The sequence below is a fragment of the Brassica rapa genome, chromosome A09, assembly GCF_000309985.2.
Source record: "Brassica rapa cultivar Chiifu-401-42 chromosome A09, CAAS_Brap_v3.01, whole genome shotgun sequence".
NCBI classification, from domain to species: Eukaryota; Viridiplantae; Streptophyta; class Magnoliopsida; order Brassicales; family Brassicaceae; genus Brassica; species Brassica rapa.
In genome coordinates this window covers 11,732,700-11,756,614 of record NC_024803.2, presented here as the reverse complement: position 1 = coordinate 11,756,614, position 23,915 = coordinate 11,732,700, and the positions used below count along the sequence as shown (strand labels likewise).

Genomic DNA, 23,915 nt, shown 5'->3' with positions numbered 1-23,915 from the left:
ATATATATAAAGAAATGTTCGCCTCTCTCCCGTGAAGTCACGTCATCAATTTGTGCGTTCTGGGAGTGACACGTGTCTCATTTTATATTTAGGGCCAAAATAAATGAATGCAGTTAAGGGTAATTGAACCCAGCACCTCTAGCACTGGTAATTTCTCTTAGAACCACTAGGCTAAAGTCAATTTTTATAAATATGTGGCCGCGAAAATACTTATTATCGTGTCAGCTGGAAGCCCAAGCTTTTTCTGCTTGTGGCCAGGGCCGACACTGAACTGACGTCAAGATGAAGATCGTGAAATTAAAAACTTTGCTCCAAACAGTTTTGCAATGTTTCCAACCTTTATAACTCGATGCATATAATATATATCAAAATACATTTGTTGTACACGCTTTTATTAGTTTTGCTTTTAAAAGAAGGTATTTACAGTTATAAATGTTTTGTGTCAGTGAAGTAATGGTTGAAAAATCTATATACATATGTCATTTTAAAATAACACTCAACTTCTATATATAGTCAATACATATGTCCATGTTATATTTTAGACTAAATATTTTCTCTTTTAAAAATATAGAAAACAATTTTTTTAGTCTACAAGCAAATGTTGTAGAGCAAGTATGCATTATACAAAATAATATATATTTAAAATCCATACACAAAAACATAAAAATTGTTATAGGCCTCTTTCTCACACATGCACACTCCACTATGAATAATAATTAAAAAAAAACAGTATTGTCATCAAACTTTATCACAAATCCACATTTGTACATCTATAATTATGAGTCGGACAATTAGTTAATTTGATACAATACCAAAGCAAGAATAATCGAAAAACAACTATACCACCGCATACTAATAAGTAAGACATAAAAGATAACCAGATTCTTGAATCTTAAAACAAATTTCAACTCGAGCATTTAGTGAATATCAAATTAACTAATATCCCGCCCGTAGGGCGGGCCGACCCTAGTTTGTCAATAAAAAAATGATTAAGCACCCCATTAGGGGTGCTTTGGTTAAAGATGCTCTTAGTGCCGTACGTTAACATATGTTGCCATCTATCTAAAAAACCGTGATAGAGGGTGATGTAAGTTAACGGTTTATCAGTTGAGGTATTTTATCACTAAAAATTATTAAATATTTTAAAATCTTTATTATCATTTATTTATATTTATATAAGCCTTTAAAACTAATTTATAAATTTTAATACATTATTTTATAACTAATTTATACAATTTTATAAATATTTTAATATTTTTAGGCGGAATGTAGTATATATTAACGGAATTAAAATTAAAGGTTCTCGTTGAGAGTTTTTTTATGATTCAATCTTTAGTAAAAGGTTTTAATTACTAAAACAAGGTTTTTTTTAATGACTAAAAAGTGTCTCTACGTACCTCCAAAGTCAACTAAAAACGAATGTGTCATTGTCACTTTCACTGGAGAAAATAAATATCTACACGCATAAACGAGATAATGGAGGAGAAAGAAAATCTCTTCCACTCACAAAAAGTACAGACCTTCTTGATCTTCACCCCCAATCCACTTAGGTTTGTTGCTCCATCATTAACTAAATTTCTCTCTCTAAAGTTTTGGTGTTTCCACCTTTATACAGATGACTTTGTTAAACATGTGTTCTAAAAGGCGGCCGCCTAGCCGTATAGTCGGCCGAGTAGTCGCTCCACGTCAATGAACCGACTCGATTAAGACCAATTCGGTCACATTAATCGGACCACATATAGTCGGCCGCCTAACTGATTTAATCGGTTCAAAACCGATTTCTCAGCGAGTAATTGGCCGTATTTTTGAACTTTTTGACAAGATGTTGGGCTTGATACGAAGCCCATCTTGCAAACTAACTATTTTGCTTCTACGTTTATTTATTGGTGATGTTAGATGTTACTTTTGTTATTATTAGACGATGTGGGATGTTAGAATTTCAAGTTTTTTACTTTTTGTATTTTATTTAGTCGTAAATTTTATTGGGCCTAGACTGGATCAAACTTGGAATGAATTTTTTTAACATTTTCACAGATTTTATCGACTTAAGTCAGTAGAACAAACATTAAAAATAAATTATGAGATGGTGGTTTCTAATTTATATGTATAAAATGTAGTATTATACGTATAAAATACAAAAAATTCCTCCCCGCGTACTCTCCGATTTTTTCCTGCTTTTTCAATAAATCGCTAGGCCCACATGTGCCGCATGCGTAGCGCCTAGCGAGTTTCCGAACAAGGGTTTCAACCATTTGATCCTTTTTTTCTTCTTTTTTGTTTTGTTTTGTGTAGATTACTTCTTCCTGGAAAATAATCGAGTTTAACAGTCAGTGAACAATCAAGTGGGTTTAACGTTAGTAAGAGTAAGAATTGACTATTAACTTGCTTCAGTAACTGATTAATTTCAGTTACGTTAATTTATCACTGAAATCCCAAAAGAAAACTAGAATTATTTTCCTCTGTTTGAGATTTAATTAAAAAAGAAGCTTTAATGTTTTATCTTTACTTTAATGACGATACATGTGACAGGACATGATGCTTATCCGTCAAGCCATATTTTTCTGTCTCTTAGCAACCTTTCTACATCCCACAACCTCCAGTGGTCTGTTCCGTGTCGGTCTGAAGAAAAGACGGCTCGAGCTCGATGAAATAAGAACCGGCAGAGTGATCAGAAAGCTGAAACATTCACAAGGAGGACTCACATATTACCCTACTCTTGGAGGTGATTCTAGTCAAGAAAATCAAGTTATTCTTAAGAACTACCTAGACGCTCAATACTATGGAGTTATTGGAATCAGAACACCTTCACAAGAATTCGAAGTTATATTCGATACCGGAAGTTCCAACCTCTGGGTTCCATCTATACATTGCAAATTTCTAGACGTGAGTTATACAAAATCTAGAATTTGTTTTGAACCGTCTCTTTTTGTCTTATCTTGTCTAGTATTTGTATGTTGTGCTCTTCAGCTGGCTTGCTGGGTCCATCACAAGTACAAGTCTAGCAAATCCAAAACATACACAAAGAACGGTACTGTTTAAGGTGAGTTTGGTCTCGGGCGAAGTAAACAATACTAAAAATGGGTCGAACAGAGGCGTTTATTAGATTTCGAGATGATGTTACAAAGGTGGAGAAGGTAAAAGCAAGCCGGAGCTCGTGAGAGCTTAAACCGGAAAAGTACAAATAGCAGAGAGATGATTGTACGGATGATAAACCCTAATCTCGCCGCTAAGTTTGTGTAGCTAAGTGTCGATGCCTTTCTCCTTTGCTTTCCTCTCCTTTTATACTCTGTTCGATTACCTTAACCTAATCTCCTTTTACCGATTGGGCCTCGTCGGCCCTTCGGGCCTGACTAGGAGATGCTCGCTCTGAGCCGCTTATCGGTTCCGCTTCGTTTGCTCTCTGCTTCGACTAACCGCATTCCCTGGCTAAGTCGAAGCCTCGAGGATCGGCTTCCGAGCCGACGTCGACTCGGTTTGCTGGATTGGGCCCTTTGTTTGATGGGCTTTGTGGATGGGTTAAATCCATCCCCAACAGTAAGTCCCCCCCAGTTCATTGATGGTCGAGCGGTCGATCTTCGATGAATTAGGTGTCTTTAGTTCGGAGGACAAAGGGTTCAATCCGAGCAAATGACTGGATCGTGGAGAGTCAATCCGTTTAATCAACGCTTCTTAATCGGGAAAATGAATCGACGCATCTGTTGATCACGCGTTGCGATCGTGAGGTAAACGCTTGCGGGTCGAGAAGACGGATCGACGCATCTGTCGATCACGCGCCTAATTGAGTTTAGGCCCACTTAGGCCTTATTAGGCGTAATGATGACGCCTTGATCCCAGCGCTTTTCTCTCCCTATAAATAGTGCAACCCTCTCCGCTTCTTTTCATTTCTCTCCGCAGCGCTAAAGGTACTTTCTCTCTCTACACTCCTTCTCTCTCTTTATCTCTGTCTTTAGATCTGCGATTATCCGAGATGTCGTCACATCGTTTGACGCGAGAACAAAAAGGGAAGGGGGCGGTATCTTCTCGGGATTCTGCTGAGAATCCTGACAGTATCCATCGCGAAGCAATGATGGATACGGGGAATTTGGACCTAGCGCAACGTCTTTTGGTCTCATAAGCGAGAGAACAATTCCGGGGTGACGACGACGGTCAAGAAGCTGTCGACATCTCGGTTGTTCCGATCAGCTACTACCCTGGAAACATCTTCACCGAGGAGAGTCCGTTGGAGGTTTGGAGAATTCGACCCTCGGTTGTCGATGGTCAGGACTGGTCGAACGTCGAGAGGACGAAATCTACCGTGGAGTCGGTGGAGGCTATTCTCCGAGATCTCAACGCACACGGGGTCTCGTTTATTATTCCGAAGTCAGATCAGAGGCCCTGGTCACCTCCGAAGGGTTACCAGTGCATTTACGAATCGTATTTCCGGAACGACACGAAACTGTGGTTCCCGATTCCTCGAATCGTCACGGCTTATGCGTTCCGCCGAGGGGTCGCTTTGAGCCAGCTAATGAACGGTTCTCTTCGATTAATGGTCGTTCTGTCGGTGATTGCGGCCGAGGCGGGGACGTCAATGAGTGTGAGGTCGTTCGAAGAGTTGACTTCGGTTTCAATCTCCGACGATGGGCTCGTCTCGACGAGGATGCGCCCGAACTACAACGTGGTCACGGGGTATCCGACCAAAACCTCGGATTGGCAACGTTCGTACTTCTATGTGAAGTCGAACAGGTCCGCGTTCGAGGAACCTCCGAAATCTGGTTATCGCGTTCTTTGGAATGCAGAGATGGGTACTGCACACTACCTTCTGTGATGATTGTAGCGTGTGCTCGTCTAACGTGTCCGTGTTGTTTTTTCTCTTTTGTAGTTGGTCACCCGAATCTTGCCACATACCCCGAGGATTGGAAGGAGAGTGCTCGGATCGTTGCGTTGCAGAAGCAAGATCACTGGGAGGATTTTACTCGGGAAAGAATTCAAAGATCTGTAGATCGGATTGCTAGTCGTAAGTTTTCTCTCTTATTTCCCTTTTACATTCCCGAACAAGTGAATAATACTTATTAAGAGTTTTCCTTTGCAGAGCGTTGGATCTCGGATTCACTTCCTCACATCAATCGATCAACTTTGAAGCGATTGTCTCTTTTCACACGAGCCGAACAGAAAGAGATCAATCGGGCCCGAACAATGAAGCAACTGCCCGATCTCAGTCTTATCATAGCAGGGAAGGTAGGTGCCAAAAGGGGTGCCGACGATTCTGCGGAGGTCGGGGCCACGGACGCTACTCCCGTTACCGCCGAGCAGGCACCTACTGGCGGTTCTTCTCAGGGAAAGAACTCGAAGAAGAAAAAGAAAAGCACGGAGACTCGGAAGGAGTCCAATGAGGTGGGTCAAACCGATCTTGGTGACTCCTCCAAGAAAAGTGGTAAGAAGAGGAAAGCCGTGGAACCGCCTGTGGAGGATGTTCCTAGGAAGAAGAAGACGAAGAAGAAAGATCTCTCTGTGCCCCGACCATCTTCGGTTTGCGAGGAGGAACTTCAGGCCTTGGTCCCCGATGCTACTCCCGAGGTCGGAACCTCGGATGATGATGAAAACGAGACCATCGCTTTGCGTCGGCGGAGACGTGAGGGTCATATGACAGGGGAAGGAACTCGTGGATCCTCGGTGGGTGGTCAGGGCATCTCGGAGGTTCCAAGGGAGTTGCCAGCCTCCAAAAGACAACAAGTCCCTCTGAGGGGCGACTCCTCAGCTCATATTACGGAAGGTTCCGAGACCCGCGTGTCTGGTCGTCCCAAGGAAACCCCGGAGGATGGGTTCAAATTTGAGTTTAACCGCGAGCTCCCGCTGGCTTGTTACCCTGAAGATTGCGCTCGCTTGCTGCGGTTAGTCAAGGGTGGTCCCGATCAGCTTCCTTCTGTGGGAGACCTCGTCTTCAAAGATGCGTACGAACACGCCTCTTGCTCGTCGGTAAAGGTAAGTGGTTGCTCGTTTCCTGCTTTTCCAAAACTTAATTTATTTTGGCTAAGTCTCTTTTGTTGCATCTTGATTAGAGTCACGGTGATTGGAATGTCCTGGTTGAGAAGTACGACACAGCCCTCAGGCGGGCCAGAGAGCAGATCCGTGAGAGTGAAGAAGCTAAGAAGAAAACGGAGGAGGCTCTTCGGGTTTCTTCGCGAGAAAAGGCAGAAGCCATTGCTCGGGAGAAAGCTCTCCGGAAGGCATTTGACGAGACGCGAACATCTGACGCGGCTGAGCTGCAGATGTGTAAGGAGGCGATGAACAACCTTGAAGTCGTGGTGGACAAGCAGCGGAAGGAAAAGGTTGATCTAGAGAAAAGGATGGCCGCGGAATCACTTAGGCACTCCGAGGAGATGGCCAGGCTTCGGAAATCTCGTAGGTATGAAGTTACGCACGAGAGAATTCGCGTGCTGATCGCCATGATTGCTAAGGCCGAGAAACGCTTCCATAAGATTTCTCTTCGCGAGGACCAAAGAGATAAGTACGACGATGCTAGATGTCTCTACAGCCAAGCCTTTGGGACGAGGAAGTGTCTTGAGCAGATTAAAGCCTCGGGTGTCGAAATCCCGCAGGAAACCATTGATTTCTTCGCTGGGTAAGAGAGACATTACGAAGAAGAAGCAGAGCGCTTGGAAGTAAAGGAGATTCCAGCAGAAGACCTTCGCCTCTCCCCGCTAGTGTTAGAGTCTCGGTTCCTGATCGAAGAGATTTGGCGTCAGCTCGATCCGTTTGGATCGAACATTGGTTTGATCGATTCGGAGGCTGCTATTGCTCTCCGTACTCCTCTCGCCGACCGTGATCCCCGCTCTGAGGATCCGATGGAGAAGCCCGCTCAGACGGCCGTATCTTCCAACCAGCACGCTGACCAAGACGTTGATCCGGCGAATCAAACATCAGCGGGAGCGGTTATTAAGAAGGACGGGGCCGGGGCTGTGCCAACCATCGTGCTAACCGATTCCCCGGCGAAGGCATCGAAGAATGCCAGCTCGTCTGCTTCCTCGTCGGAAGACCCGGAGAAGGAAGATGAGCTTCCAACGAAGACGCCTGCTGCAAATGTGACCGAGTCAATTCCGACAAAGTTTGGCCGTGTCTCGGGTCCCGGAGAGGGCGACGACAGAGGCGACAAGGATCCTCCTGTGGTCGATTGATACTCTTTGTTGTTTGTTGTAACCCTTTTTTTATATCTCGTCTTGGTTCTTCGGAGCCTTCGAACTTATTGCTGTTAAAACTTTGAAATGTTTATTAAGTTTTCTTTCTTTTCAAAATATGTTTCGGATAACCGCTAACAACTTAGTTGATTATGAATTTGTCCGTTGCTCGTTAACTCAATCCCACTATTCCTTCTTACGATAAGTCGGGAAAGAATTAAGACAAGGATTTTTGATAAGTTTCCGAGGGAAAGGTATCTGAATGCTACGCAGTAACCGAGAAAATTTGGTCGGCCAACTCATTATTTTTCGATTTGCGATAGGATCCGAAATTCCACTCGTGAATTTGGTCAATGATTTACATCATCGGTGACTCTGTTTTTCCCTTCGTTCGATATCTGATCAGGATACGTTCGATTAATTTGGGCGAGTGCTCGTGCGCCGCTTTTCGAGTTAAGTGGCTGGCATCGTTTGCTCGTGAGAGGAGTGAGATGAGTAAAACTCTTTTTGGTTTTGAGTTGTTGGGGCTGGACCCCGTAGAGGGGATGCCTACGTACCTCCGAAGAGGATCAAGCCTTTCGTAGTTCGTTTTTGTTCAAGTAAAAGTGACTTGGTAGTCATTTACTTGGACGAGTAGAAGTGACCGTAGGGTGCATCTACTCGTTTTTTTTTTTTTTTTTTTTTTTTTGAGGCGAGTAAAAAGGTGATGTAGATCATTTTACTCGCTCTAAAAAGTTACTCATTTTACGAGTAAAAACGACGAAGATGCATGGAGTTCCAAGCTCGTGGGACTGCTTCTCCGCGGGAAGTCTCGAGTCGGTATACTCCTGGTTTGACGACTCGAGTGATCTTATATGGTCCTTCCCAATTCGCGCCGAGTTTTCCAGCGTTGGGTTCTTTGGTGTTCTCGAAGACTTTTCTCATAACCAGATCACCGAGTTCGAGAGGACGCGAGCGGACCTTCTTGTTGTAGTAGCTCTCGATTTGGTTTTGGTAATTCTGGATCCGAAGTAAGGCTTGGCCGCGCTTCTCTTCTAGCCCATCGAGGGCATCTAGCAGCATCTCTTGGTTAAGCTCAACGTCCTGAGGCATCTTGGACCGGCGGAGACTCGTTGCATTGACCTCGGCCGGAGCCATCGCCTCCATCCCGTAAGCGAGTGAGAAGGGAGTAGATTTTGTTGCTCCTCGGGGGGTGTCCGATGCGACCAGAGCACGCCGTCGAGTTCGTCGGCCCAATGTCCCTTTTTGAGATCAAGGCGCTTCTTGATTTCGTCGATGATAATCTTATTCGAGGATTCTGCTTGTCCGGTTCCTTGAGGATACCTCGGCGTTGAAGGGCTTAGTCGGATGTTCCACTTGTTGCAGAAATCTTTAAAATTTCCGGCCATAAACTGTGATCCGTTGTCCGTCACGATCTCGTATGGTAGGCCGTGGCGACAGATAATGTTCTTCCAAACGAAGCCGCGAACCTCCTTCTCTGTAACCTGCGCGAACGCTTCTGCTTCAATCCATTTGGTGAAATAGTCGGTCAATACCAGCACGAAGCGACGTTGGCGAGAATTCGGCATTGGTCCGATGATATCCATCCCCCATCGCATAAATGGGTAAGGTGCTGCGGAAGTTCGCAGTAGCTCGGTTGGGCTGTGGATACTCGGAGCGTGTCGTTGGCATTTGTCGCATCGCCGAGCATATGCTTCGCAGTCGGTATTCATAGTTGGCCAGAAGAATCCCAAGTTCCGAATTTTCAAGGCTAGTGACCGACCTCCAGAGTGGTTTCCACCCGCTCCTTCGTGAGTTTCTGCCATTACTAACTGTGTTTGTTCGGCGAAAATGCATTTGAGGAGAACCTTGTTAGCTGTTACCCGGTGGAGTTCTTCTTCCATGATGACGTAGTGCGCACTGCGTCGCTTTAGTCGTCTTGCGGCCCATTTATCAGTGGGAAGCGTGCCCTTGGTGAGATACTGAATGAATTCAGTCCTCCAATCTGGTATCAGTTGATCTTGTTTTGTCATCTCGGAGTCGTCGTTGGTCTCAGATAAGGACGTTGTTTCGGATTCCGTGGTGACGAAGTTAGCCGATTCCGTTGAGATGTCGATACTTGGTTTCTCGATTCGATGGATTGGAATAGTCCTTTTGACTTGATCGCGGAGCTTGCTTCCGAGTGCTGCTAATGCATCGGCGCATACATTTTCTCCGCGGGGAACCTTTGTGAGCTCGAAGAATTCGAACTCTTTAGCTAACGACTGTACGACTCGGAGGTAAGCGTCCATTCTATCGTTGCGCGCATCGTAATCACACTGAACTGACTGGCGACGAGCTGCGAGTCGCAGTATGCACTGAGCCGCTTAGCCTTGACTGCTTTGGCGAGGCGAAGGCCGGCGATGAGTGACTCATACTCTGCCTCGTTGTTTGATGCTGGGAAACCGAAACTGAACGACTGTCGAATGAGTTCTCCCGACGGAGATTGAAGTTGAACTCCTGCTCCAGAGCCTTTGTTTGTCGAGGAACCGTCAACATGCAGGATCCAGGTTGAATCCGAAGTTTCCAAATCCTGAGCGAGTTCCGGAGATAACTCCACGAGGAAATCGGCGAGGACTTGGGCCTTAGCGGCGGTTCTACACTTGTAGGTGATGTCGAGCTCTCCGAGTTCGATCGCCCACTTGGTAAGGCGGCCAGCTCTGTTAGTGTTCTGCAAGACAGTTCTGAGCGGCTGGTCGGTGAGAACTTCTACTGAGTGTGACTGAAAATAGGGGCGGAGTTTCCTCGCTGGTTCGACGACGGCCAGGGCCATCTTTTCAAGTGTCGGGTACCGAGTCTCTGGTCCGGTCATTCTTCTACTCATGTAGAAAACAGGTCGTTGTTCTCCTCGGTCTTCCTTGATTATTACGCTGCTGACTGCGGCAGACGAGACCGCAATGTAGAGAGATAAAACGTCGCCTATGTCTGGCTTAGCCAGGATAGGAGGCGTCGTAAGGTAATGTTTGAGCTGATTAAAAGCCTCCTCACATTTATCGTCCCAAATGAATTTTTTGTTTCCTCGGAGGAGATCGTAGAATGGGAGACATTTATCGGTGGATCGGGAGATGAAACAGTTAAGTGCTGCGATTCGGCCTGTTAGTCGCTGGACTTCTCGGCAGTTTCTCGGACTGGGGAGATCAAGGACAGCTGATATTTGCTTCGGGTTCGCTTCGATTCCCCGCTGCGTCACTATGTAGCCAAGGAATTCTCCGGACGATACGCCGAAGGTGCATTTGGCCGGGTTTAGCTTCATCTTGTACGCGTTTAGGATGTCGAAACACTCCCTTAAATGTGCCAGGTGGTCGTTTGCTCGGACTGATTTGACGAGCATGTCATCGATGTAGACTTCCATCGTTGTACCGAGCTGTTTAGCGAACATGCGGTTGACAAGTCGCTGGTACGTCGCACCGGTGTTCTTCAGCCCGAAGGGCATTACTTTGTAGCAGTAAGTTCCTCAATCCGTTATGAACGACGTCTTCTCTCGATCATCAGGATGCATCATGATCTGGTTGTATCCCGAGAAAGCGTCCATAAACGTGAGCATTTCATTGCCGGCAGTTGATTCGACAAGCCTGTCGATGTTCGGGAGTGGGTAGCTGTCTTTTGGGCAGGCTTTGTTGAGGTCGGTAAAATCGACGCACATGCGCCACTTGCCGTTTTTCTTCTTGACGACCACCGGGTTAGCGAGCCATTCCGGGTAACGAACTTCTGCTATCGAGCCCGCGCTTAGTAAGCGCTCGACTTCTTCGACAACTGCTTTGGATCTTTCGGGACCCAACTTTCGTCTCTTCTGTCGGATGGGCTTAATATTTGGGTCTACGTTTTGCTCGTGAGTCGTGATGGACTGGTCGATTCCCTGAATGTCAGTCATCGACCAAGCAAAGGTAGACAAGTTTTGCTTCAGGAAATCCGTGATATCACGTTGCATCTCGTCCGATAGATAAGCGCCTACTCGTAGCACTTTACTTGGATCCGATTCGTCAACTAGGACTTCGAGCACCTCTTCTTTTTGTGGGCAGATCTTGCTGATAGGAGGGGAGATTGAGTTGACTAGCGACTGAGATCGCTGCAGTTTGACCGTGGCGATTAAGAGATCTCTTGCGGCCCGTTGATCTCCTCTCACTGTCTTAATCGTGCCATCCATTCCCGGGAATTTGACGCACTGGTGGTACGTGGATGCGATCGCACGCATGGAGTACAACCATGGAGTGCCTAGTATCACGTGGTAGGGAGCCTTGGTACTGACTACCGAGAACTTGACCATCCGAGCTACTCCCTCTGCTTGTACCGAGAGACGGATAGTTCCCATGATTACTTCGGAAGAACCGTTAAAGCCGGTGAGAGTCCTGGAAGACGGTTTCACGTCTTTTAAGTCGATTCCCATTTTTACGAGAGTTTCGCGAAAAATGATATCGACCGAGCTGCCAGTATCGATCAGCACTTTGGTGACTTCGTACTTATCGATAGCTAAAACGACGAGAAGAGGATCGTTGTGAGGAAAATTTACTCCGACAAGGTCATCAGTTGAGAAGGAGATTGGGAGATCAGTTGGGAACTTCTGCGGCCAGCGCTGCGAGGTGTCCACCATTCGTCGGTGATCTTTGACCGCTCGTACGGAGTCCCCGCAAGGTGGAGATCCTCCCATAATCACGTTGATCCGCGGCCTGACGCTTGATTTCTTCCTGGTGAGAATAACTCGGAGGTCTTCGCTTTCTTTCGGCGACCCGGCCTTTTTGTGGTCCAGCTTTGCACGCAGATCGCTGACTCGCGCGTTAAGCTGATCTCGTAGATCGACGATAGGATTGCCGTCCGTAGTTGCCAGTGAGGATCCTGGGCTCAGCGAATGCTTAGTTCTTTTAGCATTGAGCTCGACTCGGAGATCGGAAGATCCGGGAGTCTTGTCATTCGTCGACGTGGTCTTTCGTTTGAGGAGTACACGTAAGTCCAACGGGTCGAGGGCTTCCTCGAGATCGCTCTCTTCGTCTGATGAGGACTCCGGTTGGGCGCGAATGACTTCAATCCTTTGTCTGGCTGCTGGCGGATCTTCGTCAGCTGAGGCGTCACCATCGTCGTCTTCATGTGGGATTTGGTCGGCGACCTTTGGCTTTTGGTCGTCTTGGCGCGGTTTTGCTTGATTTTTTCGCTGATTTTTCCTGTCCTTGTTTCTGCTCCAACTGTTCTCGCTTTTTGGCTTCGGAGGAGGGATCTTAATTTCACCGCTTTCGAGTGAGGAGAGGAATTGCGCAAAAAGTGTTTTGCACTCTGAAGTGTCGTGACCTTTTACACCGTGGAGTTTGCACGATTTAGTAAGCCCTGGTGGGGTACGGGAGGATCCTGCTGCCGAATCGACCTGGGCGACCGTGGCTGGCACCGTTGCTCGGGGGGATTCACTTGGAGGGTCGGTTTCCCGATGAAAGGTGTTCCACTTCTTCCCATTTTCGTCGACGACGTAAAGGAGGCCGTTCTTACGGTTGTTTTTGTCACTTGGAGCATGTTGACGAGGTTCGGCGTGAGCTGTGGCAGCGTTTTTAGGCGCTGATGGCTTCGCCGAGTTGTGCTTGCTCAAGATTGCTTTAGTATCTTCTTCCATACGAATGAAGTTGTGAGAACGAGCAACGGCATCTTGCAACGTCGTGGCGGTGCATCGATAGAGATCTTCTCGGAACTTACATTCCACAAGGAGATTGTTCCTCAAGGCATCGACGGCGATGTGGTCTGGGATATTGATTCTTGACACGACCGACTTAAAACGTTCCATGTAATCACGAAGATTCTGATCCTTCGTTTGCTTGAGGTTCCAGAGAGTCGAAGCCGTTGCTTCACGCTTGGTGAACATGATATAAGTCTTGAGAAAAGCCGAGGAGAGCTCTTTGAAGCTTCTAATTGAATTCTCTTCGAGTCCCGAGAACCAGGTTAAGGCTTGCTCGTTGAGTGTTTCAATGAAAAGTTGGCAGTATCCCGCGTCTCTTTCATCGGGGGCAAGTCTGGCCCTCGCTACCGCAATATTAAAAGCTGTCAAATGCTCGACGGGATCTCCTCCTGGTTTGTATTCCGGGAGACGCAACTTGTCCATCTTTCGGAGTTTAACCTCCGTCAGTTCCTCGGTGAAAGGAGTACGCGATGTTGATGCGATGACACTGTCAATCTCGGGTACTGCGCTCGTTGCTTGGTGGATCCTTGAACTCATTTGTTGGAAATTTAGTTTAAGCTCAGCGATTTCTCGGACAGTCGATGGATCTGACGCCGTAGGAAAAGCATCGGCGGCTAGGGTTTCCGCGAGTTGAAGAGTAGGATCGACTGGGTTCGTCGTTCTTCCTTCTGCCGGAGTAGGGGGGTTGGTATTGAAGAGGTAACGACGGAGCGGTTGTGAGTTGCCGGTGGAGGTGCTAAGAGCAGCGACAATGGCGGCGAGCTGATCATTCGTCGTCTTCTGAACTTCTTCTTGATGAGCAAGTCGGGCTATGACAGAACTCATGAACTCCGACGAGAGGAGGGGAGGAGGTGGAGGAGGCGTGAGCGCCGGCTCCTCTCCTGAGGTATCAGGGTTCGTACCTCCGGTGGTCATATCGGTCTAGAAACGCTGGGTCTGTTCGGCCCCACGGTGGGCGCCAATTGTTTAAGGTGAGTTTGGTCTCGGGTGAAGTAAACAATACTAAAAATGGGTCGAACAGAGGCGTTTATTAGATTTCGAGATGATGTTACAAAGGTGGAGAAGGTAAAAGCAAGCCGGAGCTCGTGAGAGCTTAAACCGGAAAAGTACAAATAGCAGAGAGATGATTGTACGGATGATAAACCCTAATCTCGCCGCTAAGTTTGTGTAGCTAAGTGTCGATGCCTTTCTCCTTTGCTTTCCTCTCCTTTTATACTCTGTTCGATTACCTTAACCTAATCTCCTTTTACCGATTGGGCCTCGTCGGCCCTTCGGGCCTGACTAGGAGATGCTCGCTCTGAGCCGCTTATCGGTTCCGCTTCGTTTGCTCTCTGCTTCGACTAACCGCATTCCCTGGCTAAGTCGAAGCCTCGAGGATCGGCTTCCGAGCCGACGTCGACTCGGTTTGCTGGATTGGGCCCTTTGTTCGATGGGCTTTGTGGATGGGTTAAATCCATCCCCAACAGGTACTTACGTTTGTCTATAGTCTAGTGTTAATAAATAAACCAATCTGTTGGTATCATTGAATCACATTTTGAGTAACAGGAAAGCCGTGTACTATAACATATGGTTCGGGATCCATCTCTGGATTCTTTAGGCAAGACAATGTGAAAGTTGGTGGTCTTGTCGTTAAAGATCAGGTCTGGATTATTTGTCATTCCTCTCCTAAAACATATTTGGTTTGCAGTGTAATCACACTAAAAACTTTCTTATAATATTAGGAGTTTATCGAAGCTACACATGAAGGGAGTCTCTCTTTTCTCCTAGCAAAGTTCGATGGACTCTTCGGGTTAGGGTTTCAGGAGATTTCAGAGGGAAATGCTGTGCCAGTTTGGGACAACATGGTGGGTCAAGAACTAGTGAAGGAGAAAGTTTTCTCATTCTGGCTAAACCGTGATGCGGATGCTGAAACAGGAGGTGAGATTGTGTTTGGTGGTGTTGATCCTGCGCACTTTAAAGGCAACCACACTTATGTCCCTGTCACTAGAAAAGGCTATTGGCAGGTGAGAAGACGTTACGTGGTCCCATATATACTCTCTTGATGATTTTGGCTCAAGTATTTTTTACTCTTCTTTCAGTTTAACATGGGAGATATCTTTGTCGGAGATAACTCAACTGGTAAATATTACTATATGGTCTGAATGTTACGCATATGTGGGTCACGAAATCCAAAACTTTTATTGTGTAGGTTTCTGCGAGCAAGGATGTGATGCAATCATGGACTCAGGAACTTCATTACTAGCTGGACCAACTGTAAAAAAAACATATCCTTTAACCTTTTCAGGTCTTGCAATTCTAAAAAAAATGTTTGTAGTTAATATTGATTATTGATTCTTTCGTTTTAGACGGTAATCACGCAAATCAACCATGGCATTGGTGCTACGGGAGTTGTTAGTGCGGAGTGTAAAATAGTGGTTTCTCAATATGGAGAGATGATATGGGATCTGTTAGTCTCAAAGGTAAAAAAACACTGTCAGTTTTTGCCATCATATATTACATTTTTGTAAATCAGGAAAGATCTTGATGTTAACGTGCAGGTACTACCTAGTCTTGTGTGTAAAGAGATCGGTCTCTTTGTTTTTGGAAAACAGTATGTGAACTATCTCTTCAAAGCAGCAAAACCATATAAAACAATATCAGCATAAACTTGGATCTTGATGAGTGCAGGACGGGAGTCAAATCGGTGGTTGAGCAAGAAGGATCATCAGTTTTATGTAAGGTCTGTGAGATGGCTGTTGTCTGGGTTGAAACACGACTGAAACAGAAAGAAACCAAAGAGAAAGTGTTTGAAGACCTGAACAAGCTTTGTGAGAGCTTTCCTAGTCCCGCAGGAGAGTCAATCATCGACTGCAACAACATCCAAAACATGCCAAATGTTACATTCACAATTGGAGGCAACCCCTTCTCTCTCACCCCTCAACAGGTTTTTAAAAAAAAACTTCTAATAATACTTTTACCTGAAAATGTTCTGTTTTCATACATTTGTTTGCTGTTGTTATATGGTTTAGTACATTCTCAAAACTGGAGTAGGCTATGCTGAGACGTGCATAAGTGGGTTTTCAGCTTACGATTTGCCTCCACCGACTGGTCCTCTTTGGTAAGCCGAGTTTAACTTTTTTACAGAGTTTATTTTCATATTTATTTAAAGGTTTTGAGGTCAAGGGTGGTCTATGCAGGATTCTTGGGGATGTCTTTATGGGAGCTTACCACACGGTATTCGATTCAGGCAATCTTCAAATTGGTATTGCAAAAAACGCATAAGTTTATGTACACCAGTTTATCTACGTAAGTTCGTTGTGTTTTATTAATGACTCATGTACCATACTACCATTTACTCCATGTATTGTCTCTACTAGAACTTCAAACATATTCTAGATTCTACTGTATCACTCTTTAGATGTAAGAGCATCATTATCCGGGATTTTTTTAGATAGAGGTTTTTAGGAAAATATAAGAAACTGTTTTTTGATTTTTAATTAAAAAGTTCGTACTTTAAAAAACAGTTTCTTATATTTCCCCATCCTAAGAAATCCTAGATAATGAAGTTCTAATATTGATACAAGTAACGATTTAGCATTTGACCATCTTCAATCTTTCAAGGTCCCTACACATTTGATTATGGTTCAAGCCTGATCACGCAAACAAAAGGAGAAGTAGAATCTCAATTACTTATCTAATATAGCGACAAAAAGATTGTTAAATAACGGAGAGACTAGAGATTACAACTGAGTCCATAACACAACATTAAAAGAAAAACTTGAGATACGTTGTTCAAAAGAAACTAAAAGAAAAAAAAAATAGATTTAGTGTTTTTGTTTGGTTGTTCTATTTGGTAAGAACCCATATGGCATATACCACTCCAGGTACAAAACCGAAGAACGTTAGGAGCAAAGAGAGCCAAAACTCCAACTGCAAACAAAATACGCAAAAGATGAAGAGAAAAAGAGATTCAAATCTTACTTCACGATTGTTGTTTAAATACTACGTTATTATATATATATATATTTATCATAAGCACATTACCCCGCAACCAAATTTGAGGAATACGCCAACAGGAGGTATGAAAATTGCACAAAGAATTTCAATGAAACTGCCCATTCTTCTTCTGTAATTTTTGTTTTTGTATATTTTTGTGCTGCTTACGTTGTTGTTGGTTAATAAACAAGAATGTAGGAAATATACTGAATCCGTTTAATAAGGGAAAAACTGAATTTGATTGTATAACGTCCTCTGTTTATTCCTGAAAAGAAGGAGCTCCGATTCAAATTCCAATAACTACCCTACAACTCCCTTTGCATTTTCGACACGACTACCCGTTGCTCACCGGTTCAAGAAATGAGATGACCAAACAAAAAGTTAAATAATGGATTACTAGATTTTGACCTGCGCGGATTTGTTTTTTATTTATTGATCGAAAACTGATTTACAAACTACTATTATTTTTGTTTTGAACCATAGCAATTGAGTTTTTATGTTTTTATCATTTGTTTTTTTTTCTCTTTAAAATAACATTTATTCGAAATATAATAGTTATTCTATTATAATGTTTTGAGTTTTAAGAATTGTTTTCATATCCGGCCTAGATTCGTGGTTGAACCTATACATCCGATACATTGTACATAATGCAGTTCAAATTTAATGAAAAATTCGTTAATTAAAATTCCAATAGAACCCGGTAAAAATCCAAAAAACTCACTATTAACCCGCAATATGATACTATTGATTCGATAAAAATACAAATATCTGATAGTATTTTTTTACTCATATATTTTTAATTTAACATAAATTTGTAATTCTCTAGAATATTATGAAATTTTATTATGTTATCCAGATAAAGATGATAATATAAAAAAATCTTATTGATATGACAATATTAGTTTATTTTTGTTATTAATAACCTTTTATAAGTTTGTATTTTTATTTTAGATTAAAAAATTTATTTTAAGATCATTTTTAAAATATTTTGAAACACTCGTAATTGCCATATCAATACTATGTACAAAATCATATAAACACGGAAAAAGATATTCAAATATGTATATGATATATGGTGTAGGATATAGGGTTTTGGGTTGTACTGAAAATCTGCGTAATATTCGAATTATCTATTTTCAATATTGATACATAGATTTATGAAAATAATAGTGTTTGTTATTTTATTTATTGTTCATAATATATATATAATTAGAATATTTATATTAAATTTAAAATTAGCATATCATTTATATATATAGACTCATTATTTATAAATCCATTTAGGTATCTGCAGGTCCAAAACCAAAAGACTTAAATGTCATTAATGAATTTTATTAATTTCTTGTAATAATACTCTTATTTTTGAGAAAACTGCAATTTTCATTAAGGGTAGAAATGGAGAATGATCATCTTTTAATGGTATTAATAGTTTAAACTTTATTATAATTGAATTTTGTTTACTTTACTATTTTTAGTTTTTGATTGAAAAAATTAAGTTGGAGGTAAAAATAAATTTTGTTTTAGGAGGGTAATGTATTCTGTGAAAACAATCATCCTTCAAAAATTAATTACAATCAAGAACAAAAATTTAAAAGTAAATATACATATAGTTCTTTTTATTGTAAATAAAGTGATCTTAAAATATTCAAATATCTACTCTATTAATTTAGAGTCCTATTTTTTTTATCTACCATAGAAAGTTGTTTTTAATTTTTGGACTTTTTCATTTTTAGTACCACGTTTAATATATTACAAGATGCACAAGTTTGTTACACATTATATATTTACACGCTACTTACATAATGAGACCGGATCACTTAAAGTAAACCAAAACCTTATTTACCATAACCATCGGAAATTAATCTAACAAAACCGATAAGTTATTGACTATTAGAATAATAATATACTAACTCTGATTTGACTCCATGTCACCACAAATAATCGATCATCTTTGCTTATATTCCAATCTACATATACAAGATCATGTTATTATAGAAGAGTAATACAATAACACTGATTTACTATTAGAAAAAAAACATGGTCTTTTCTGCTTATTCTCAGATCAATACCTGCGCACATAAAAAAATCAAAGTGTTTCATATTTGGTTCAGCTTGACCCATACAAAGATTACACCAATTTATAGTTCTTAATATGAAAATAAGTCGCATATAAGCTTCAGTCATCTAATCTATTAAAACTGAAGTACAAATTAAAATTAACCCTAACTTCTCCTTAATATTTACAAAATTATGCCACTCAACTTAACTATAAAAATTATCTGCGAAGCTTTCATTTATTAATGGATCTCCTAAGCCCATTAACAATATAACGATAAAAATTATTATGGAGCGTATGATAATTGAACGTGATTGTAAAATCAATCCATATTAAATTTCTTTATATTTTGAAGTAGGAAACACGATCTCTGTTATATTCTTTTAGTATATTACATATTTATATTTTAATAGTGTATATTACAACAATACACGACTCTTAGTCCATATGCACATATTTATATATTTAGGAATTTGGTTGCAAGTACCTTGGTGCATATAGACAACCGGTTCTGTTTTAGTGTTTATATATTTGATTCATACGTTTTTTCCGGTTTAAGTAATCTAGTGTTATTTGGTATCAGTATCACCTTTTCTTATCTACACGAAAATTTAGCAATATAAAAAATATCAATTTTATTAAAACTGAAATACGAAATAGAACTAACTTTCTTTTGAACAATTTTATTACACTTTTTCTTTATTTTTCCACTCTTCATAATTTCTTCATTAATTACTTACCATAATAATATATCCACAGCTTTTTATTCCTTTTTTACCCATCATAAAAGTTATTAGTTTTATGACAAGTAATGTGATAAGTAAACAAAAAAATTTGATCAAACCAGTTTTTTTCTTTTAAGTAATTAAATCTGATTGTTTTTCATGGGCTATTTCACTTTAATGATATACCAAAAACTCTAAATTATACTAATCTAAATTGTACACATGATGAAATTTACTAACTATTTCTTACAGATTATGTAATCCCACAAATTTGGTGTAATTATTTACATACATTTCGAATATTTATAAAATATATGTTTAACCATAACACTAACCATGAATGTGAATATCAATTTGGTGTAAATATCTACGTACTTTGTATATTTATGCACAACAGTAACCCCTACTTCCAATTTATGTATTTAAAATATATATATATAATAAAACATCGGTTTATAACAATAAATTAAAAAACAAGAATTTAATTATTCATTTTTAGTTTAAAAGTCGTATAAACCTTTTAATATATGGTAAATATTACAAATATTAATTTCTAAACACTTAAATTAAATCAAACACCCGCACGGGCGTGCGGATCAAGTTCTAGTATATATTTATAATTCAAAACATAATTGACATTACATATGTTTTTTTTTTAATCTATTTAAGCCATGTATTATAAAGGGATACTGCAGTTTATATCGGTATTGTAATACCAATTATTTTAATTTCTATTAATTATAAAAATCTAAGCAAATAGAATAGAATATTATAGCCTCATTAACAATACTAGTATAGGCCCGCCCTACGGGCGGGAAATAAATAATATGCAAATTACTTAATATGTTTAACTTATAGTCTTAGTCTTAACTGAAATAAAAATTAATTTTCATATTTTTTACTAAAACAGTTTATCTATTTTTTTTTAAATCGTATGTATTAATTAGTAAATTTTTATAGGAGACTATTATTTTGCTTTCAGATGATGATCTCAATAGGCTGCTCAAATTTATATATTTTTGTCAAGTTTTTATATGGCAGGTTTTATTTTTATTATAGAAATATAGATTTTTATTCTGGAATTTGGTAGCATGCATATATATATTTGAAACATTTTCTTAAACAACTATATTTTTGAGACTATATTATGTTTTAACCAACCTTGTGGACGGATAACTAAATGAGTGAATGATATAAAGACAACCTAAATTTTAGTGTGCATCTGAGAATATAAATTTAATCATCATTTAAATTTACATTCCTTTAAGCAGCAATATACATTTTGAATAAATAGAAAAGCTGTATACTTGAGGACAACAACAGCTTTGGTAACAGCACAATGATGCATGTAAATTATGTCTCTAGACCATATCTACTTCAACCTGGACATATATCCATAAGTCTCCAATACTCTTGCCAATTTTTAGGTCAAACCGAATTCTTTTGCCTAACCAAACATCACATTTGTCATACATGTCACACTGTTTTATACTGTATCAAACAGGCTCAAGTAGACATGAATAATTAACAAACGAACCTTTCACTCCTAAATCCCACCGTTGATCGTGAATCCTGATATGCCATGAGTATGTATACAAAATTTCAAATCGATCAGGATATGTTTACCTTGTCAAACAATCTCCTAAAGATGCTGTTACAGAAAAGTTTTCTCTGTTTCTGCAGATTCAGATGTTTCTGGTCCAACTTTGAAGGTGAAATACGAATTGTTTATAACTTATATTCATAATTCGATTGATCTAGTGAGCTCTCTGCAATAGGATATTTCCATATATAACCTTAATGTGATCCAGTTTCCTTATATCTCGGCGGAAACCACCTCCAAAGTAGCCTACATACACACTGATTTAAAAGGTAAAATGCAGGTTTTTGGATCAGAGAATCATAAAACTTTTCATCAACTTTCTCAAAGATTTCTGGATGGATTTTACCTTTGATTTGAACACGGTATCTTTCTATGGATTCCTTGCAGCTTGATCTTTCCATAGGGATATTATTCGAGATCTTGATACTTTTGGTCGGTTCAGAATCACTTCCCAAAACTCCTCCTTAACCAGCTTCTATCTCCCGGGCTTGTCTAGCCATTGCTTTGATTTAGTGGATCTTAACATCAAAGTTCGTTGATTCAACAGAGTTCCAACTTATTCTATGGACTTTTACTTTAGATATAGTACTCATAAGCTCTTCGCTATCAAACTTAGGTTTTTCAAATGACACCAATGGCTTCTCCAAACCTACCTCCTGCAAAACTTGTATCGTACTTTTTTCTTCCAAGCTTTCAATAGTTGTTATTGTTTATTATTTGAGATTGTTACTGGAAGAGGTATGAGTTATTAATAATCATTTAGTTTATGGTCTTTGTAATATTGAATCTCATAACGATTCATAACAAAACCAAGAGCTTGCATTTTCCTCTGGTCTTTTCGTCCAAGGATGAAAAGTTGCTGGTGAAGACACTTTATTTTTCTTGTTCAGAACTAACCTTACGTACTGAAGAATTTTTGTGAATTTCTTTTGGGCTGTGCAATAATGTAAGCAATTCAAATATCTGTCTTATAAAAACACAACTGATATTAGGGAAAATGTTATATCAGATTATCCTGAAACAATGGAAGAATGAGTTTAGTTCGAGAGTTACAAAAAGTAAAAACTATGGATTAATGTCTATTTCATCATGACAATTCATGGGTTGATATACTTTTGTATTTCTTCATGATCATCGGGGTCTGCATGTGTTCTTGTGCTGTTGGTGGATTTTCCTGGAAATCAGACAGAATCTGTTCAAAGTGAAGTGGTTGATTCTGGTGAGGTGTCATTAACACCAACATGGATTGTGGCAGCAAATATTAACCAAACATTGATTTGTGAATAGAGAAGAAATCTAGAGCAGCGAATTTTGATTCATTACCTGTCTCATTACAGGATCTGCGAGAATGTTCTGGATTGCCGGGTCTTGCATTCCCCTAGGCCCTAGCCTGCAAGAAGAAAATAAAATATGCTAAGATCACTGGTTCTATCTAAACTGAAAAGGAAGACGTAACAGACCAGTGAAGCAGATAAGATAATTAGAATGGACTTACGCTCGGGTCTTTTGAATTTCTTTTTAACGCTTTAGTGTGGTGTCTCACAGCATCATGATACTCCCGCTCCTTGAAAAACTCACTCATTACATTACAAAAACGACATGATTTTAGTATAACTCGCTTTACCAAGATGGCAAGATATACTTGTAAGACCAAAATACCTCTCTCACGCTCTGCCTCACCAATATTGGGATCAGAATACTCTTTCTGCGCCAACTCCTTCTAGATTCTCTCAGTCTCATCCAGACTCCTCAACATGTCTGGGTTATGGTGCTCTGCAAGAGCTTTCTGGTAAGTCTGAATCATATGTTCATGGTCCGTCGAGACTTTTTCCATCTTCCGCAGAGCTGTTCCGTTCCTAGACTAAGCTTTCTAGCTCTTTCAACAGACTCATCACAGTCCTCGATTTACTCATCATACTGAATCAAAAACATTCACATTAGGTTCAAATAAAGTTTCAGAATACTGAATGTGTCCAAATAAAAATTATAAGACAATACTTTCAAGGATAAAGTTTCAGACTGGCTATAATTCAGCTCTGAAACTTCAATAGGTGGCCGGCAAAAATGCACTTCCCGGCTGACGGTTAACCAAAGGTCCATGGCATGAGAGGAACTGCAAAAAGAACCAAGACATTGTCAAACTCACAGACCAAAGACGTTACAACAACACAATAACCAAAGTTGTGATAATACTAAGAATGAGACACCTTAGCATTAACACCATCAGGAACAACACGCTTCTCTTGCCTCAGCTTCATGAAATCTGCTCTGTTAAACTTAGTGAAACCCCTAAACAAAAGCAAAAAAAGCAACAAAACATGATAAGTTCTTAAAAAGGATTTGATCCTCAAAAACCAATAATAAAATGATAAATATGATTTCCTGCTGCCGATAATCTTTTGACGACCAGGGAACTTAAACTTAGCCCTCCTCAGAGCCTCATGAGCATGGTGACCATGCCCATCCTAATCCTTACACCTCACAGACAAAAGCACCTGCCCAATCGCAACCTAGTACTCGAATATTTATAATATGAGGATCGAGAGAACTGAAACAATAGAGAGGAAACGGTGAAGACGAAGAGATAGAGGAGAAAGCATCGTGTGGTTTTTTTTTCTAATTGTACCGGTAGATTGAAACCGACGAAGCCCAGTAAAACCACATTGAAGCCCATACAAAAGTAACAGCTTAGGAGATCATACGTGTATTATTGAAATGTTTTGATTGGCCGAATAAA

General features: G+C 40.8%; 2 protein-coding genes across 9 annotated transcripts; one reads left to right on the top strand and one right to left on the bottom strand.

Moving 5' to 3' along the window:
- Positions 1–1,074: 1,074 nt before the first annotated feature.
- Positions 1,075–16,295, top strand: LOC103838666 (aspartic proteinase oryzasin-1-like). 6 transcript variants are annotated; one of them, XM_009115111.3, is made up of 13 exons: positions 1,217–1,550; positions 2,293–2,363; positions 2,530–2,883; positions 2,968–3,028; positions 14,365–14,459; positions 14,541–14,822; positions 14,898–14,937; positions 15,008–15,072; positions 15,165–15,278; positions 15,357–15,409; positions 15,487–15,742; positions 15,828–15,916; positions 15,996–16,295. In XM_009115111.3, exons 3-13 carry the CDS (start codon positions 2,533–2,535, stop codon positions 16,078–16,080), a joined length of 1,491 nt encoding a protein of 496 aa, XP_009113359.1. In that variant the 5' UTR covers positions 1,217–1,550; positions 2,293–2,363; positions 2,530–2,532; the 3' UTR covers positions 16,081–16,295. The 6 variants fall into 6 exon arrangements, with proteins under 6 accessions (XP_033135484.1, XP_009113359.1, XP_009113362.1 ...); XM_009115113.3 differs by having other exon boundaries at positions 1,465–1,550; positions 2,293–2,353; XM_033279592.1 differs by having other exon boundaries at positions 1,471–1,550; positions 2,293–2,342.
- On the bottom strand, positions 15,995–23,844 carry LOC103838665 (UPF0057 membrane protein At1g57550). 3 transcript variants are annotated; one of them, XM_033279595.1, is made up of 7 exons: positions 23,386–23,844; positions 23,177–23,291; positions 22,838–23,095; positions 22,674–22,755; positions 22,502–22,568; positions 16,843–22,352; positions 15,995–16,728 (listed from the first exon to the last, which is right to left on the bottom strand). In XM_033279595.1, the coding sequence occupies exons 6-7, from the start codon at positions 16,915–16,917 to the stop codon at positions 16,645–16,647; spliced, it is 159 nt and encodes a 52-aa protein (XP_033135486.1). In that variant the 5' UTR covers positions 16,918–22,352; positions 22,502–22,568; positions 22,674–22,755; positions 22,838–23,095; positions 23,177–23,291; positions 23,386–23,844; the 3' UTR covers positions 15,995–16,644. The 3 variants fall into 3 exon arrangements, 1 of the variants encoding a protein (XP_033135486.1); XR_004451235.1 differs by lacking the exon at positions 15,995–16,728 and having other exon boundaries at positions 21,023–21,435; positions 21,525–22,352; positions 23,386–23,814; XR_004451236.1 differs by lacking the exon at positions 15,995–16,728 and having other exon boundaries at positions 22,116–22,370; positions 23,386–23,803.
- Between the last annotated feature and the right edge of the window lie 71 nt (positions 23,845–23,915).

Excerpts from the sequence above, each read along its gene's own strand:
- LOC103838665 (XM_033279595.1), bottom strand. The coding sequence starts at position 16,917 with ATGGGCAGTTTCATTGAAATTCTTTGTGCAATTTTCATACCTCCTGTT. Across the intron at positions 16,729-16,842 it reads TCCTCAAATTTGGTTGCGGG|TTGGAGTTTTGGCTCTCTTT; the intron begins GTAATGTGCTTA and ends TTTTGTTTGCAG.
- LOC103838666 (XM_009115111.3), top strand. The coding sequence starts at position 2,533 with ATGATGCTTATCCGTCAAGCCATATTTTTCTGTCTCTTAGCAACCTTT. Across the intron at positions 3,029-14,364 it reads CAAAACATACACAAAGAACG|GAAAGCCGTGTACTATAACA; the intron begins GTACTGTTTAAG and ends TTTGAGTAACAG. Across the intron at positions 15,410-15,486 it reads CTCTTTGTTTTTGGAAAACA|GACGGGAGTCAAATCGGTGG; the intron begins GTATGTGAACTA and ends TGATGAGTGCAG.